At 43.5% G+C, this 18,869-nt stretch overlaps 3 protein-coding genes across 5 annotated transcripts; 1 reads left to right on the top strand and 2 right to left on the bottom strand.

Moving 5' to 3' along the window:
- Positions 1 to 447: 447 nt before the first annotated feature.
- Positions 448 to 2,468, top strand: LOC129589067 (uncharacterized). Of its 2 annotated transcripts, XM_055483552.1 has the most exons (4): positions 448 to 559; positions 771 to 973; positions 1,263 to 1,370; positions 2,077 to 2,468. In XM_055483552.1, exons 2-4 carry the CDS (start codon positions 782 to 784, stop codon positions 2,281 to 2,283), a joined length of 507 nt encoding a protein of 168 aa, XP_055339527.1. In that variant the 5' UTR covers positions 448 to 559; positions 771 to 781; the 3' UTR covers positions 2,284 to 2,468. The 2 variants fall into 2 exon arrangements, with proteins under 2 accessions (XP_055339527.1, XP_055339526.1); XM_055483551.1 differs by having other exon boundaries at positions 475 to 973.
- Positions 2,469 to 2,922: 454 nt separating this feature from the next.
- LOC129589068 (uncharacterized) lies at positions 2,923 to 4,945 on the bottom strand. The gene is made up of 3 exons (XM_055483553.1): positions 4,535 to 4,945; positions 3,629 to 4,089; positions 2,923 to 3,310 (listed from the first exon to the last, which is right to left on the bottom strand). Exons 1-3 carry the CDS (start codon positions 4,735 to 4,737, stop codon positions 3,300 to 3,302), a joined length of 675 nt encoding a protein of 224 aa, XP_055339528.1. The 5' UTR covers positions 4,738 to 4,945; the 3' UTR covers positions 2,923 to 3,299.
- Positions 4,946 to 6,242: 1,297 nt separating this feature from the next.
- LOC129589064 (golgin subfamily B member 1-like) lies at positions 6,243 to 17,316 on the bottom strand. Of its 2 annotated transcripts, XM_055483544.1 has the most exons (9): positions 17,183 to 17,316; positions 16,826 to 16,930; positions 14,705 to 16,626; positions 10,140 to 14,318; positions 9,715 to 10,010; positions 7,520 to 9,521; positions 7,238 to 7,354; positions 6,774 to 7,006; positions 6,243 to 6,677 (listed from the first exon to the last, which is right to left on the bottom strand). In XM_055483544.1, the coding sequence occupies exons 2-9, from the start codon at positions 16,917 to 16,919 to the stop codon at positions 6,560 to 6,562; spliced, it is 8,961 nt and encodes a 2,986-aa protein (XP_055339519.1). In that variant the 5' UTR covers positions 16,920 to 16,930; positions 17,183 to 17,316; the 3' UTR covers positions 6,243 to 6,559. The 2 variants fall into 2 exon arrangements, with proteins under 2 accessions (XP_055339519.1, XP_055339520.1); XM_055483545.1 differs by lacking the exon at positions 6,243 to 6,677 and having other exon boundaries at positions 6,860 to 7,006; positions 7,234 to 7,354; positions 14,705 to 16,629.
- Between the last annotated feature and the right edge of the window lie 1,553 nt (positions 17,317 to 18,869).

The following is an 18,869-nucleotide window of genomic DNA, read 5'->3' as shown; positions in this document are numbered from 1 at the left end:
TTAAATTAAACACTACAAGTTCTTTGCGTTTGTGCATTTATGAATTTTTTATAGCACTTGATTTTTTTTTATACTACGACCCGATGTAATTTTTAAATTTATAATTTAATTTTACGTTCATAAAGTCTTTTACATTAAATTCAATAAAATCTTTAAAACCATACCAGATATCTTTCCGTGTTTCCGGTTTGCAGATTTTTATTTTAACGCTTACATTCATTTCTAATATGTTTAAATATAACTTAAAATGATATCCAGGAATCAAGATGCTTAGCTGATATCTTATGCATTATGATCATAGACCGGGGTGCTTGCTCGTTTGCTTTATGTGTTGTACGACCTGTAGTACAGCCCGTAGTAGAACCTAGTGTATGGCCTGTAGTTTAACCTGTAGTGCGCTAAGTTTAGTTGATAGTAATGCCTGCAGTATAGCCTAGTGTTCAGCTTGCAGTATTACGGGGCGTATAGCCTGCAGGACAACTCAGTGTACGACCTGTAGTAAAAACTTTGTTTTTTGTGACGGGGTACATATGCTGCTTTCATCGTCGTATAGAATGCTGTCAGTATTTTCTTGCACAGTATAATGAAATTTTTCAGGATATATTGAACGGAGTTTTTATTAGTTTCTCAGCAAATAATAAAAAACCGGATATTCTTTAACTTGCTATTACTTATGTCATTACTAATGTATATAGTATCACTAAAAAAACATATCGCAAACATATAACTTTTTTAAATTAATACACATGTTGCTTCTCCTTGCTTTTCAGCATTTCAGTTAATGGGAAATGGAAACTGTTGTGGTTGCTATTTTACCTCTGCTAATAAATTGTCAGGCCCTTTTCCAGAAAAATTGTATTATTTCGATTTCGTTTTATGCTTCTGGACGCATGAGGAGAAGGACATCTTCAAGGACAAGTACCTGCAGCGCCCCAAGGATTTCGGCTACATCAGCTCCTTCTTAAAACGGAAGGTATCTGGCGCTCGGGTTTTTTTTATATTTTTTGCGATATTAAATTTGCGATTTATTAAATTCCATTATATTAATGGCGAATTAAATTACAGTATATTAATGATTTTTTATAACTTAAAAAAATTCAAACCGTTTAATCATAATGATTTACAATCATATCGTTTTATTATTTGATACTACTAGTTTTTGTTGTAATATGTGGTCCGCTTTGAAATTAATTTGTTAATTAAAATTGAAGTATTTTTCAAATAAATGTCTTGAGTTGATCCAATTTTATTTGTTTGTATAGAGCACGCAGGATTGTATACAGTATTACTACCTCCCCAAGCGGAAAGAAAACTATAAGCAGATGGTCAAGAAGCAGAAGGCCTTCCGGATGCGCCGCGGTCCCAATAAGGTGCGCTTAACAGTGTCATTTATATTTAAAAAATTTAATTGTCTTTCCGAAAATTTTATTGTTGTAACTTGTAATAGCAATTATAAATTGAAAAAATATTTTGAAAAAAACTATAAAAAATATTGAAAAATATTTTGAAAAAGAAATATTTGATAAAGTGCGTAATGCTTAGAAAATTGAGCATTAGTGTTACAGTCGTGTGGACGAATCATAACCCAGTGCAAAAGTTAAAACTCATAACTGCAGGTAAGTGTAGGACTGAGATTTTATGACCGAAGGCCCGAAGCGTAGAATTCTGTTATCAAATGCCACAGTTGACGATGGTCTTCTGTGGAAAATTTCCCTTTCCTTTAATTTAACTGACTACAGAGATGACATAAGACCTGAAATGCGAACATTTTCCCCCAAAAGCTGACAAATTTTCTCATTAAATTTCGACCTATTTCTTTATTTCCGGATCAGTCACCCATCAGTTAAAACTCGTGCAGTTGGTGAATAGAGACTTCGTGCAGGGTTACTCTACAGTAATTATGTTAGAAATTGTGACATTCCATGTACATGGAATCGACGCATCTGTCTCTCCAATTGTAAATAATCTGCACAGTAATAATCCAGTGGAGTTAGATGCAATGAATAACGCAGAGCAGGTAGTTTCTCCATTGGTACGAATAATAAGTTGAGATCTCAAAATACTTTGACTTCATAGAATCAATATGACGATGGAGATGTTGTGATCCGGTCTTTATCCATTGATGCGGCCATCGAGGCCGAGATTGCTAAAAACGAACAAAAAATCAAAGCCATTGTTGAAGATTTGGCCTGTGTGTGGGATGTTAGTGAGACACGTGGATTACCGCCATTTCAGCATTCGTTGAAGAAAATCTTGGAGGATCTGGTTAGAAAGCAGACGTAATAGTTTTTTTTTGTGCCTCTTATTCTTGTACTTCAATTTGGTGTATTAGTTACCATCTGGCTTTCGAAGATCGTTTTGTTTGTCTTTTGTATATGCTATTTTTTGTATATCCATACCCTTCCGGTAATGTAGACTTACTGTTATTATAGATATATTCTGGATAATAAATACAAAGAAAAAGCGGTCTTTTTTCATTGTGACAAGATACAGGGTATTTTTGTGTATCAATGCTCGTTATCCTATGATGATGCTTAAATGGAATTAACGTAGTCTATGGTTTTTTTGTGGTGGAGCAGATTCACAGGATATTATTGCGCAGTTTTGCTATACAACCGATTAAGTTGAATCAGATTATCTGTTTTTCTTTATCAACACCAAACGTTATCAATAACCGTAAACAAAACTGCTTCTGTTAATGGATTAATTTTATTTTTGACGATTATTAATTGTGCATACACAATTAATGGATATGCGCCCGGTATCTTAACTGTCCTTGGCACAAGTTCTAAACCTGCTTTGAAACAATCGATTACTACCGATCCAGTGTTGTTAGCATCTGTCAATATCTGGAGAAAAATAACATCTGGAGAAAAATGTTGATTCAGCTGCTTCGACTGTCGCACAACGGTATCTGGTCCATATGCCAAGTTATGTAAGTCGGCAGACGTCTACCTGTAGTAAGTTCTTGCGTTAACATATATCTGCTAAAGTAACTGCGACTCTCAAACTGGGTTTTCTGAAGTTCTAATGAGATCAAGACAAAAATCCAGCAAAGCAAGCAGCTTGAACAATTAAAACACTATAAAACATGTAAAATGCCGAGCTGTAGAAAAGAACTGAAAAAATCGAGCAAAGTCATATCAAAAACAATTATTATAATTTGTGAGAGAAAGCAGAAGTATATTCAGATTTACTGATTGTTTTCAGTTAAGTACTTCTTTATCACGAAAGCAGTGGATTATGGGTAGCAGTCCACCTTCCCATTCAAGCGATCTGCGGTGTCCAAGCGATCACATTCAAGTGGGATCTAGAAAACGATCGGCTTAAGTACTTAAAATTTGCAAAATAATTCATAAAAAAACCAGAATTTTAACTAGTTAGTATTTACCACATTCCGCACTGCAGCAAAGCTTAATTAAACAGACCAGTACAAAAAATTCATCATCAGTTAATTTTAACAAGGTACAATGCCTCAACGTTATTCTAGGATAAACCCCGTAGAAAACACAAAGGTATGGGTGAACATTCAAAACTGAATCCACATTTTCGTAGCTATTCACTACAGTAGGGCTAATCCAAATCCACTCAGAAAAGTAGCCATAACGATTTCAATCGCACAACCTACCCTTAGTGCGCTCGACCTCCTTCCTCAGTACGCCATACTGCGGATTCCTGGAGCGGATAATCTCCAGACAAATCTGTCGTTTGAACTCCTCCAAGTGCGGATCCCGGACACGTCCCATTGCCTCCTTCACACGTTCCACCGTTTCCACACCAATCCCACCCGCTTCTTCCCGATCAATTCCGTCCTGAAGGAGAGCGCGGAATTTATTCCTCACGGATCCGGCATGCAGGAGCGATGCGCCCTTGGACATGCACCATTCCTTCAGGGCTGTGTAGCGGAGAGCGGTGCCAGTGTCTCCGTAGTGATCGGCCATGGCTTCCTTCTGAGCGGCGGTGAAGAGCGGACCCACTCCGCTGTCCGCTTCACCCGATACAGAATCCTCCCGCACAGAGGAGGATATCACCGAGTCGGGCTGCTGAGAGAATCCCGAAGACGTCCCTTCGCCAGTATCGGCATCGGATCTATATGTAATTACCACATTACAGTAAAGGATCAAACCATAATAACCCAAGACGAAAGAAAAATCGAATAACCATCCCAAATGTGTTTTTTTGGCACCAGTGGCGGTTATTGTTTATGAGTGCCACTGCTTCAACAAAAATCAAAACCAAAAAAGAATTTAAGGCAGAATCGATCAGATCGGACCAAAGAAAGTATAATTATATTATTAAATACTAATCATAATTAGTTCGGGTACAAGAGTTAAGATGTTTTCCAGGCATTGGCTAGTTTGTTTAGCAAGGTTTGTGAAGAAATTAAAGAAAAAGCGAAAGCCTCAAGAATAAAACTCCATTAACCGAATTTTGAGTGAAATATTTTAGTTCAACCCAAAATGTGCGGAGCCGCAGCATAAACTACCGTCAAGCTATACGTAATCAATGCGTTTCAGATAAGCGTACGCTGTACCTAAACGACTCGGCATCCGTCGTTGTGGCCGACGACGATCCACTCTGCACGCTCTCCGCCTTCTTCCCCAGGCCCTTCCGCCAACCTTTGCCCCGTCCCTTCCCCTTCTTAACGGGCGGCCTTCCTCGGCGCGTCGGCGGAGTCATCCCTGTCGTCGCGATCTTGGGTTTCTGCTTGGCTGCCAGCACTGCCGCCAGCTTCATCGGCTGCTGCGATGTAGCCGATGAGATCACCGTTGGGGGGAGTCCCGTCGCCGTCTGCACCAGGGGTTTGTGGCTGCCGCGGGCATCAACGGCACAGGCGCCACCACCGTCCACGACGAGGCGCTGCCCTTCACTAAACGCAGCGAATGTTTGGGCGGATGCAGCATCAGGGGGAAACCAGGGGCGGCCGAGGGGGACAGGCCTTTCTGTCGCAGGGGCTTATATGAACTGGTGGGAACGGCGGGATTGAGGGTGATCAGGACCGGGCCCCCCGTGTATCCCGGGATCAGGGTGTTGAGCATTGGGGAAAACCGTGCGCGGGGGCGTCGTAGACGGTTTTGAAAAGTTCCGCGGCGCTGTTGGTCGGGGGCATCGGGGCGAGGGGAGGAGCCACTAGAGAATCGGTAACGGGGCGCGCATTCAGGCGGCGGCGGCGTTTGGTTACATCGGGCAGAGGGCCGGGAAGCCCCAGGGAATCCGTTTTGGGGGCAACAAGCGGATCGTTGCTGCAGTCTTTTATGGGTTCCGTCGAAGCTGCTTGTGCGGTAACAGCAGCAGCTTGACGGCTGCGAGTTGTTGGAGGCATTGCCAGCAAAAGTTTACAAGCATATACTGTACTATACAGGAGCGATTCTGGATCCAACGATTCCTGTCAATACATTATAACATGCCTCTAAACATGCCAACAACTGTAAAAAAAACCAAAAGCAAAATACTAAAACTAAGATTAAAATTTAATAAATGTAACTTTAAGCCACGGTGTTAACTGTTAAGTACTGTACTAGTAAGTACTCGTATATAGTCGTATGTATCTAACCGCAGTTTTGGGCGGAAGCCATAATAGTGCATTTCCGATCCGACACAGATTCTGTTACATGTACAGAATCTGTACAAATTCTAATACCTGTATCGAAAAGGGGTTCAAAGTTGGGTTCTAAGTTTCTAACGTTCAGACTTCCAAGACGCGGGCCGTTTAAGCGGAGAGTTCGCTCATAAGCTGTAGATCTCTCACAAAGTGAGATTGAAAACCATTGTCCATCTGCGTGAACACCATAGCACATCCAATACATCCTCGTATCGACCACACCTCATCAAATGCTGGAGCCGCCTGGGTAACGGTCAAAAGAGGAAAATTTAACAAGCACCAATGGATTTTTAGGAAATACATTCTTACCAGCATTCTTAAGCATTAAGATTTGCATCCTATGGGAAGAAAATCTAAACACGCTTGTCCACATAACTTGGAAAACTGTAGCTGCCGCTATACCGGTGAGTCGGTGACCACAATAAATGATTTCCTTTCTTCCGGTAGGGGTTGTCCATACAGATTCAAAGAAAGAGTACTTATGTGCAGGCTTTATAAGCCATCAGATTCTGTGTACGTAATGGGAACGCTTCCCACGATCTCGTTAGCACAGGTGCATGGGTACATGGGACTTAAACACTTAAACAGTGTGATCACGCACTTTATTATTAGTATAGTATAGGTATTATTACTACGATGATTATGTACGTAGCACTTTTATTTCAAATTAAACACATGCCCGTATAAATCTCTCAGAACTGCCATCACAAAACTAAACCGCCGTTACAAGTACATAGGTAGCTGTAAACTTCCATAAAACATGCCCTTGTAAAAGCCAGGAATATCAATATGACTGTAAACCACAAAACCATTCCACCGGTTAATAAGGCTGAAATAACAAAAAAGGTAAGTTTTAAAAGTTTTTATTAAAAACGAAAGACCAGGGTTGACAACGAAACGAAACAGACACGTTAATACGGAGTGCGAAGTTGGGGACGCTCCCAATGGCCATCGCATTCACACCAAATTATCACTTTTGCTCCGGACGACTTGGATATGCAGGTCCATCTGGGCTTTAAGGTCATCGATTTCCGATTTCAAATTGTTCATACACGATTTTAATGTCGACGACGATCTAAAAGGCGAGAAATGCGTACACGCAATTTCTGAACAGTACTTCCTTAACTAAACAAGAAGCAAAATTTTGTCTCTTTTACTCGGTACTACTAACTTTGGAGATTCATATCCTTCCACGAGACTCAACAATGTGTGATACGGACTTTTGTTTGATGCTTCGCCGTTCTGGGATAATTTACCAGTGCGACTATCGGATTCGCTGTGGACAGAAAGCGAGCTATTCCGATTACGTCGCTTTTCTGCTCGTAAACGCTTCTCCAAATCCGATTTTTCCAGTTTCGTCTCATTAAAAATTAATTCTAGCTCTCTGAATTCAGATTCGCGAGTCTGAAATGAGATGCATAATTGTAGGTTCCCGCAAAAATAAACTACAGATACACATGGTCGTCATTCTCAAATAAATTCGCGTCAAGGTGTGGAATAAATAAAATTTCATTAACCCTGACCTTTTCAGTTACGTGCCAACATAATAAAAACAAATTTCAGTCTCTAAACGAACTCGCACAATGCAACATCTCACCCGGAAACAGACATAAAATTAATAAAATACGTACTTGCCTGAAGGTGATCGCGTAGTCCCTGTATTTCTTCATCGAGCAGGGATGCTTCTTGACTAACCCGTGTTCGGAAAGCATCATGAAGAACTTGTCGACGCTCCACTTCTTCGGATAAAATCTGAGCAATGGAATGCATTTTTATGACATAATTCATTTGATGCTGTTACACATGTGTCAAAAACTTTCCACAGAAGCCATAAAATTATCAATAACCACTTACTACAATCATATTATAGTACACAACTAAGGAGACTGCGAAATTTGCGAACGCAATCGTACTAACCTTATTTTCCTGCTCCAAATTGGCATTCTGAACATGCAACCCGGCGTTTTCCATCTCCACCGTCTTTCTCTTTTGATCCATCTCATCCAACGCACTTTTCAAGCCACTCAACTCCTCCCGCAACCGCTTTATCTCAGCTCGCAATTCTTGAATCCTTCTTTGTTTCTCTTCAATCTTCTTACTTCGACTCTCTGCCTGATGCTCAAGGTCTTCAATTTTCAGCCGTCCGGCATCAACCTCACGTTGCAGATACATAATCTGGTCGCGCAGCTCTGCAGCAACTTCCTCCTTACGGACCATTTCGCCTTCCAAAAACTCCACACGCGCGATCAGCCCTTCCTTCTCCATTTCCACTTTTATTTTCAACTGGACCAAATGGATGCGTGATTCCTCTAGCTCTTGTTTATTTATCGCAAACTGCGATTCTTTTTCATTCAGCTGGGCTTCTGTGAATGTTATCTGTTGCTGGAGTGCAGAATTCAGCTGTTCCAGCGCCAAGTTCTTCCCACTAGCCTTTTGTAACTCCACTGTCAGATTCTGCATGCGATCAAGCGTTTCATTGTCCTTAGGTTTATCCATTTCGTTCCGAAGCAAGACTAATTCCTCCTGCGCCGCTTGGTACATGGATGCCCAGCTCGCTGCGATCTCTTCCGACATTGTTCTACTCTGAATGATTTCCTCTTCCGCGGAAACGATGCGCTGTTCTAACTGTCTGATGGTTGATTGATAAATTATCACATCATCATGATCATCGATTTCCGTCTGACACTGAACTTCATGTCGAGCGATGGCTTCCGGGTTCATCAGCTGACGCCGAAAATATTCCCGCTCATCTTCTGATATCCGTAATTGCTCCGATAACAAGAATGCCTGTTCCTTCACTTGCCGGTTAATTTCTTCAGAGCATTCCCTTTCGTAAACAATTTTCTGTTGTTCCAGTGATGCAATGTTCACGGAAAGGTCACTACACTGTGACTCCAGCTGTCCAGCGTAATCAATCCAATTCTGTATTGTCAGTCGCATATCCTCCCCACTCTCAACCGCATCCGTTTGTGACTCCGCAACCCGGATATCCCAGTCCTTCTGTGTTGTCGCGTCAACGGAAATCTTTTCTGGAACATCGCGGAGCGGCGGAAAGGTCAAGCCCACATCTGAATTATTTCGCAGCATTTCCAGTTCTTCCTGCACGGCCAACAGCTCCACCTGCAGACGCATTCGATCTTCCTTTAACCCGATAACATCCTCGAAATCGTCAGTTGCAAGGTCCTTTACGACTTCGCCATTTTCTCCGCCGCTTAACAACTCCTCATACGCTAGTATTTTCTCCCGTAAACAATCATTCTCGTGGGATAATGCCGAGTCCGACGCCGACTGCTGGTGAAGTTTCTCAATCTCACTAGATAAGGCGTCCAACTGCGTTTCCGTGGCTTTCAGTTGCTCGGCCAGGCGATCACACGCAATGCACCCCGCCGGTTGCTTGGTCAGTTCTTCGATGGTCCGTTCGAAGATGTCCATGGTTTGGGCATATTCCGATGACGGCGATTCCATATTCAGTGGTAAATTATTAACATCTGCCGCGAAGTTATTCCACACATCTGTGCCACCATGGCCCACTGTTTCGGTCTGACACGACTGTTCCGTTTCGGTGTATTGTCGGTTTGACGCAGTAGAAATCAAGTCCGCCATCTGCTTTTTCAAAGCGGCATTTTCCGTTTCCAATGAGGAGGTGCGCTCGGAGAAATAGCTTTCCCACTCCTGCTGGAACTGATGAACCTGGATTTCATATTCGGCTCTGTTCGCAGCCAGTTGGTCGGACATGGCCGCCAGCTCAACCGCTCTTTCAGTATCTTTCTCGTGCAGCAGTTTTTCCAATCGGGATATTTCCACGTCAAGTAGGGCTACTTTACATTCTGCTAGCTGGAGTTCAGAGGATAATCGTTGTACCTCCGACTGTGTTGCGTCTTCAGTAGACTGAACTTGACTTTCTGCTGTTTTCCGAAACCTGCCAGTAAAAAATTCAAACAGTCAGTCAAGAACAGCATGTTGTTATTTTTTATATAAAAAACAAACAAGGACGTTTACCGTCTACGATATTTACGCTAAACAGCACACCCGCAAATTTCGACCAACACGATTATATGACAGTCCTTGGATAGATAAAATGCCAATTTCTCTATTAAGATCAAAGCATTTACCTGAAGAGTTCGGCTTCCAAAATTTCGATTTTAGACTCAAGATCATCTTTTCCTTGTTGCACATGCGCCATTTCAGATTTCGTTTGGTGCAGGTCGAACTCCAGCTGGCGCACAGTATTAGAAATATTTTGGAAGTTGATTTCATCGGCGGCAGATTTTTGCAGTTTTTCTTCCAGTTGAGTGATCCGTGTACTGGATTCCGTTAACTGTCTTGTCAGCTCACTTAGTCGATTCGTCATTTCGGCATCTTCTAGTCTGGTCGCTTGAATGGCATCGGAAGCAGGAACATCCGAAAACTAAAGAAATTCGTCATGTACAACCGAGAGAGACAAAGTACTAAAATGCCGCACTAAAATCCACTAAAATTATAGGAAACATCAGCTCCCAGATAGTGATGCGTCGACACCAACAACAATCACACTGACCTGTCTCGCAAAATCCCCTGCGTTATTTGCAGCTCCGCTGTCCCGTACGAAGATTTCGTCGAATATTGAAGGGGACGGGTCAAAGTTTACGGCGAATTTCGACTGCACGGTCGGCTGCAAATGCATGCTGGTAAAAGCCACGGGTGACTGTTGTCGGACAGCGCGAGTATTCGCAAGTGAGGGAACGGCGTCCACAAGCTGCTGGTTTTCCTTGGAGTTTTGAGTTGCAGCAGCCAAACGTTCCGACAGTGCAATGACTTCTTTCATCAGTCTGTCATTTTCCGCCCGGAGATGTTCACTTTCCCGATCATCCATCGCTTCAACTACTGTTGATATTTCTGTTCTTTCCCTGCCGGAGCCGTCAGTATTCATCTGACTGTTCAGCACTGCCACGTATGCTTGCAGCTCGACAATTTCAGCCGACAATTTCTGTTTTTCTTCTTCAAAACGCGTGTTTTGCAGTGCTATATAATCCTGGTATTCCTGGTTGTGCTGCGCAACCGACTTATTCATGGCTTCAACGTGAGCCGAATATGCTTCTTTCATTTCCAATATTTCCGACTGGGATGTATGCAGCTGAGAGCGCACATCAGTTTCAGTCTGATTGGCCACATTTAGTGAGTTCTCAAGTGCATCGCAGCGCTCTTGTAAAGCCGATAAATTATCCAGCTGTGCTTTAAAGCTGGCCATTTCCTCTGTCAACCGTGTGTTTTCTCGTTCCATCACCTCGGTCTGCGACAACAGAAATTTCTTCCATTCTTCATCGTGCTGCTGCACGATTGAATTCATTTCCGTGATCTTCTCTTCGTGGCTGTTTATCAACTGGCTCCGCTCAATCTCCAGTTCCTGGCACTGCTTCTGTAAACTAGCAATCACCTCCAAGAAATTCTGCTTGTCCAACTGATTCTCCGAATTAATCCGAAGTACATCTTCCAGTTGACTCGTCAACTGTCTGACCGCTTCGGTGACCTTTAATTCATTCGTGCGATCCTGTTCGGAAATATATGCTTCCCACTGACCGATTTGCTGATCAGTTACAGCGGCGTGCTCTTCGTGTTCTTTCAGCTGCACTTTCATTTTTTCCAGCTCCTCCGCCAACAAGGTGTTCTGTTGTATCGTATCCGTTAATTTCCGTCTCAGGTGCTCGACTTCGAGAACGGCTGCTTCGTTTGTCTGGGCGACAGAAACGGCTGAGCTCTGGTGCATATCGACAGTATGCTGCAATGATTCAAAATCACTCAGCAATTTTGTTCGCTCGGATTCCAAAGATTCAGCATGTTGCACAGCCTCCTTTAGCTGTGATGCCAGTAACGCACTTTCCCTATTTCTTATTTCGGAATCATGCCCAATGCTTTCTTCCCGCGCTTGAATGTAGGCTCGCAGAGCTTCCAGTTGACCTTCCAGTACGTTGTTCTCATCCTGCAAATTGGTCAGGTTGTGCCGCAGCTGTACTAGTTCCGCTTCGCCGGTTACCGAATAATTCTGCTGCATAGCCATAGTCTGCTGCAAAACCTCAATGTCCTTCAAAAACTGCACTCTCTCCACTTCCAAAAACTCCAATCGCTGTGTTGCAGCACTCATCTCAAGACTGGCTGATGTCTCATTTGCGTTTACTGTTTCAATGTTTTTTGAAACCTGCTCTCTCAGGTGATTATTTTCCACCTCCAAGCGCGCGATCTGTTCGGAAAGAGCACCGCTCTTTTCGTACATATCGTGAAGAATACGTTCATATTCGGATTTCTGATCCGATACAAATTTATTCCAATGTTCGTCTCGAGAAACTACGTCGCCAGTGGCCTGGGCAACATAATTATCGTACTCCTTCTGCAACATCGAGTAATCCAGCTCCGTTTTGGCACACTTCTGCGACGCCTCCAGCAACTTGCGTTCCAGGTCAGCAGTTCTGTTGCTTTCGGTTGTCAAAGCTACTTCATGTTGGACACTGGCTTCCAGGCGCGTTTTCCCGCTGTTCCCGGTTTCTGCAGCCAGATCTACGAGCCGTCTGCTCTCGTTCTCCAAATTCGAAATCTGTTCTAACAATGCGCTGTTCATGAGCTGTAACTGATCAACAGCCATTTTGTGTTCCGATTTTTCGTCCGCCATGAACTTATTCCACTGCTCATCACGAGCAAGCAGGTCACTAGAAAGCTGTGCAATGTAGTCGCCATGTTCTTTCTGCAGCGCCGAATATTGCGACTGCACAGTCGCGTATTTTTCTTCAGCTTTCGCTAAACTGCCCTCAAGAATAGCAGTTCTGTCACTTGCTGTGGAACGCACAGCAGCCAGTTGATCTTCTAACGCGGCATTTTTGTCTTCCAGTTTGGCTAACCGATCAGTCAGACTATCGTTCAACCGGGTGAGGTTTTCGATAACGTAATCGAAATTCTTCCGTTCCTGCTCTCTTTCCGAATCGACCGAGAGAGGTTCCCTCTGCTGCAAATATTCCACAGCGACCACATCAACCTGCTTCTGCTTTTTTAAATCCCGAAGTTTTGAGATACGCTGCTTGAGATCTATTTTCCCTCTGGGATTTTTGCCGCTCCAGTCAACGCTTTCCTCCGTCACAGAAGGGGCGGGTGAAGATGTATTCGAGTATTCCAGCACCGCTTTGCCTTCGCTTTGCATCTGGGTAAACTGCTGTTGCAATGTGGAAAACGATGAAGACATAACGGCACATTCATCATGCGCTTTCATTAAGGCGTCTTCCAGGGATCTCACGCGCGTCTGCAGAGCTAATTTCTCGTCCTCCAGGGATGCAATCAGCGCCGGCATAGGTGCTTCATCACCGACTGCCGCCGATGTATCATCGGGAACCACACTGACCACGTCGGGGATCGTCTCCATGTGACCCTTTTTCATTTCGCCTTGTTTTCGCAGTTTAGCAATCCGTTGTTTAAGATCCTTCTTTGCCTTTGGCACCGACGATTTGATCAGATCAGAATCCTGTACTCCGTTCTCTGGTAGAGGCGAAAGAGCAGTGCTACTTGATGGTGTTGCTGGACTGCCACTTTCCAATAAATTCTGCAAATTAAAATACTTTTCTTGCCATTCGGACGTCGCAACGCTAAAATTCCGCACATCAGCCTCCAGTGTTTCAATTCGCTTTTCAAGCTGTTGCTTTACATTGTCGTGAAGCATGGGCGACGCGGTTAACGTAGCATCATTCATTTGCTGTAGCAGGCTAACGCGTTCCTCTTCGCTTAATCTGTACTTTTCTCGCAAAAGATTCAGTTCGCTGACTATACTAGATTGCTGCTGCAACGTTTCAAATACTTTCTGGTCATCCGTCTGCCGTTTTGCATCTAAATCGCGGACATACTCTTCGAATTCTTGCAGACGACGCTGAAGTAACGCGTTGGCGGCGACAACAGCGGAATATTCATCAGCCTTTTGTTTTGTGGTAGTAATGAATTCCTGCAGCTGCTGTTCCAGTATTACAATCCTTTTTTTCTCTGGGTTATGATCGTTTTGAGGATGCTCGCTAATGTCACTGACTGGCAAAATTGCGCTAGGCTGCATTTGGATAGCATTCCGTGCAAGACTAAATTCTGCTTCCAAAAACGCAACTTTTTCTCGCAACCACACCAGCTCTTCTTCCACACTGATTTTTTCCGCTAACAACGCAGAATAATCTTCACTAGAAACCCCTTCGCCTGCCAAAATTGACAGAGGATTACTGGACGCATCTTTTTGAATATTGTCGCTCAATTTTTGAATTTCTTTCGTTAATTTTCCATTTTCTTCCGTCAACACCGCAATACGCTGTTCCAACGTGTCCTGCTGACTGCAGTAGTACAGCCGCCACTGTTCATCTCGCTGAGCAGCGGACGTTTCCATTTCGGCCACATAAGCCTCGAATTTCTGTTCCAGTGTCTTACGCTCAGATTCCATTATCAGAATTTTCTGCTCTAGGACAACGACAACGGTTGGATCGACAGAGAAGTTTGGTGGAGTTGCTAACCCACGCAATCCATCTAGTTGTTCTTGGAGATGCTGATTTTCAGCTGCCGCTGATAACAGCTGTAGTCGCAAGGTTTCCAGCTGCTGACTCTTTGCCAGTTCTTCGTCCTGCTGAATCGCGGTGCTCAGTGAAGCGGACACACTGGCGTTCGTCTCATGGCTGCTGGAGATTTCCTTTTCGACCGTGTCCAAATGTATTTGCAATGTTTGAAATTCAGCCTAATAAAAAACGAGAAATAAGGTAATTTATATATATTTATATATATTTTAACCGAACCATTCCTGTGTATACAAGTATTGCCTACACAAATCGCATTAAAAATGTAAACACTATACATAGCGCATATGATTGTCACTGCATAACAGTACTCCACAAGCATAACAATCTCAAAACTCCCAACTTCTCTCCCAAAACTTTCCCATGCTGCGGTCAATAGTTACTGTGAACGTTAAAATTTTCTAATTTTCTTTGCACCTATGATTTAGACAATGCGAATTTACGCAAGATATCACCGCTTATTTTCACCTATCACACCGAATACCGCACACCGAACTACAAATATCAAGTGCAGGGTTACTCTACAGTATTCCCTTGCAGTTATCACCTGCAGCGCTTCTCGTGCTTGGAGTTGCGATTCGGCTTCCTTTTCTAAGGAACTGCACTGGTTGGTCAACAGAGAAATGGTATCCAGGTGTTGTACAGCAACATGCTTCTGTTCTTCCAGAGTACTTCTAAGGATACTCAATTCCGCTTCCAGTTCAGCCACTCCAACATCCCGTGTTGTTTTTTCCACTTCCATTTCGTCCAGTCGGTTCTCAAACTCAGTCAACCGTTTCTTGTGTTCTTCCACAACCCCATGTAGTAATGCTTCCGAATCTTCTTTCGCTTTCACTTCCGATTCAAGTTCTGCTATCCTCAAAATCACTCCGTCCGCCACTCTTTCGGCATCTGTTTGGCTCTGCTTTTCGGAAACAGCAGGTTTTATCGCAAGCTGCTCGCTGTAGCCCTGCCATGCTACCGCGTGCTGTTTCCAAATATTTTCCTGTTCCCGTGCAAGTGACAAATCCCTCTGCAGGTTGTCCACTTCAGCCACTTTCACAGATAACGCCGACAGCTCCAACTGATGGCGGTTCCTTACCTGCAACAACATCTCTTTTTCTTTCGCTAAAATGTTCTCCCTTTCGGTCATCTCAGTGATTTGTGAATTTGCCAATGACAGCTCCGTAGAAACCGCTGTCAACTCGTTTTTGATTCTATTCATTTCTGCTTGAGTTTCCTTCGTTTCACGTTGAGCAGCCATTAATAGTTCTTGAGATTTTCGCGCCTTCTCCATCACCGTTTCTTGCTGCTGCAGTAAAGTAGCTTTACTTGACCGCAGTTCCGTAATTTCAACACCGAATAACTTGATGCGTTCTTGCGTTTCATCAAATGTAGTTTGTCGGTCCATAACTTCCTTCATCCGCGCATTCACCGCTTCCAGTCGACCCGTAAGAAATTCAATGGTGGAATCTCTTTCCTGTAGACTTTTATCCGCTACCACGATGCGTCGACTAAACTCTTTCCGCTCATGCTCCACCGTTAACATCGTCTCACGCAGACTCTGCACTTCACTTCGCGCTGACGTCAGTTCCACTTCCAGGACATCGGTGCGTGCCACCAGCTCAGATATTCGTTTCCATTCTCCTTCCGACAGCACTTTCGAACCGTTCGAACCCTTCATCCCGGCCCGCTCGATATTCTGCCGCAGAAACTCCACTTCTCGATGACGTTGTTCATTTTCGACTTTTTCCAGCTGTTTTAGAAAGTTCGTCTTCTCTTTGAGCGCAGTGTGCTGCAGATCGGATATCTTTTGCGACAATGTCGCATTCTCCTTCCTCACAACATCCATTTTAAGCCGATCTTCCAGCCGTTCATCAACAAGACGCTGTAGATCGGTGCGTAATTGCAGCTGATCTTTCTTCGTTTTGGATAATTGTTCAGCAAGGGAATCCCGCTCCACCATCACTGAGTTCAACCGGGGCGATGGGTCTGTGGAGCGTAACTTTTCTTGCCTGGCATCCTCCAGCTGCACCTGGAAGGCGGAGATCTTATTTTTCAGCGCGGCCACCACTCCTTCCTGTTCATCACGTTCCACTTCCAGTTCGCAGGCTTTTTTGCGAAACTCTTCCGTTAACTGCTGTGCGTGATCTAGCTTGCGATCTTTCATATCACAGTCGCGAGATTTCATCTGCAGCTCCCATTCCAGCTGCTGCAGTCTTGTCTCCGTGGGGCGCAAATGGCTTCTGAACTGCGATAATTCAGCCACAGCTTCGTCGCGGGCACTAATGACAGAGTGCAGAGATGCGTCAAAAGCACGGTTTCGGGCTTCCAATTGTGCCAGACGGGATTGTAGCTCCGCTCGTTCTTTTAAAAACATAGATGCATTGTTCGACAGGACTTCCACCTGGCTCTGTAGCCGGGTGTTCGCATTTACCAGGTCCAAGTAGTGGTCACTGTTGATCACGGGACTTCCAACACGAACATCACCTGCTGTTAAAATCATATTAAACAAAAACCGTGGAATACGTTCATTAAAAAACCACCAAATTTAAACGCCAGTCATAAAATTCCAGTACCTGGTCCAACCATAAGATTCTTAAGCGCACGTCTTGCAAAAATACTTCTTTTCAAATGCAAATACTTTTTTCAAGTACTTTTATGTTTCAAATGCAGCTTGCATCTGTACCTTCATTGTCAGGTATCAATTTTGCTTCCATGTTGTTATTTGGAGTTTCATTTGTCGTATCTGAAGGTACGTGTGTTCTCCTGCTTGGCTCCATATTATGATACTCTGGAAAACGAAGCTGTCGACACTGAATTAATTATGCATAAACAGTAGAAACACTGTAACTTTAAGAGTGATAGACTATCCCTACAGTAGCATAAGTAGGTGGCATCATTCGAAAAAAATCTTGCAAGTACTGTACTCCACAAAACATTCGGCACAAGTCAGTAAAGTAAAGCCGTCGGTACATTTTTAAAATAATAACACGAACCCTTAATTGGCATAACTGAAGTACTGTACCCAAATTATCAAATATACCTGTTGCCTCTCCAGCAGAGTCTACCGCACTTATATGGGGAAAAACAACAGTTTCATATACGGCGCTCGTGATCTCCGGCGTCTGACGCCTGTTGCCAAAGGCCACACGCGGAATACACACGCCTGACAGGGTGGACGGACGACGCAGCACAGAAACGGCCGGCGTCTCGGCCAAAATCACCGGATGTCTGTGTCCATACTGCCAGTGCTCAGCACTTTCGGAGATTCCACTCAACTCTCGGCTGCTTGTACTCGAGCCTGCGAAGGAAAACATTAATCACCGCATAAGTCTCAAAGCAAACTGGGAAGCGTCATAGCATTTATAACGTAGGATCTAGGAAGTAAAGTAACATGAAGTGTAAAATTCCAAATTCAAATCCATTTAAGCCCAACCATATCACATGTGTGATATGGCGTTACAAAAATAAGTCGAGAAAGTATAAAATGAAGTCCCAAAAGTTTGTTCGTTCGCCAAAAATAGTCATGATATCGACTTGGCCAAACTCCATAGTCACTGCACTACGGATTTACAATGCACACTTATAGGGTCTTCATAGGCAGCAACCAACTAGAAATGATTGATGCAATAACAAGAAATTCAAATTGCAAGCAAAGTTTTATTGTACGCTGCTCGATGCATACCTATGAATTTAAAAAAACCAACATGGCCGAACCGGACAACAAATCGGACACGAGGCAAAAGCAGACCACAGTCTGTACTGTGTAGTGGGTATAGTAAATCCGTACCTGATGATGAGTGGCTCAATTCCAACTTCGATAATGCAAAATTGCCTTTCGAAGGTTCATCCAGTGCGCGAAGGGATTCCACGTTAATCTGCGTTCCGGGTTCCGTTTTTAAATCTAGAAAACCAGAATGTCCCGGATCAAAAACACCAGATAGCTCCATATTTCGTTCTCTTTCATCTCAATTCGAGCGACATCATCGCTCTTCTGCGTTCGCACATTTATTATAAATGACGCTATCACGACTACATGAAAGCACAAACGAGCCAAACTTGGTACTGTACATACCATCACACGCAAACGCTTCTCGACTTCAGTATCAGGATCCACAGCCCAGATTACGATGCGAGAGAGCAAGATGACATATTACAGCCCCGAGGAAATTCAACCATCAGTAAATACTTAATCCGGCGATCATAGTCAGCGCTCGCAAAGTGGAAAGAAATAATAATATACCAATACTTTCTACTGACAACGAATCTTTCACCTCTTCGATAACATATAACAAAACAATTACGGTGAGATCGACCAAAGGTGTGGAAATCGTTGGTTTACACTCTGGACAATAAAAAAACCAAAGCCAGGTCTGAACACAGTTATAGTCACTGTCACTGAGTAGTGTGAGAATTTTTCGCATGCTTCCAAAAAATTTTTAGGCATATTTGGGCATGGCCATGAATGTTTTTAAAAACTGCGCTCGAGTCTCGGCCACGTAGCTGCTGTGCATTTTTGTCGCCTATCAATAACTGTCGCCCTGTGCGGTACAACTCAAAAACAACTGCAGATTTGCAGTCGAAACAAAAGCCATTAAAACAGCGTGCCAGAACACCAAAAAATTATGGGCTATCGTGCAGATACTTTTTTATATTACCGCAAGTGCATCACTTCATTTTCGGTATCGTTTTTTTCAACAGACTGAAATACATATATAATGTCGACGTAC

This window comes from Paramacrobiotus metropolitanus, unplaced genomic scaffold (genome assembly GCF_019649055.1).
Source record: "Paramacrobiotus metropolitanus isolate TYO unplaced genomic scaffold, Prichtersi_v1.0 Parri_scaffold0000033, whole genome shotgun sequence".
NCBI lineage: Eukaryota > Metazoa > Tardigrada > Eutardigrada > Parachela > Macrobiotidae > Paramacrobiotus > Paramacrobiotus metropolitanus.
The sequence above is the reverse complement of the archived record's forward strand: the minus strand, read 5'-3'. Positions and strand labels throughout refer to the sequence as shown.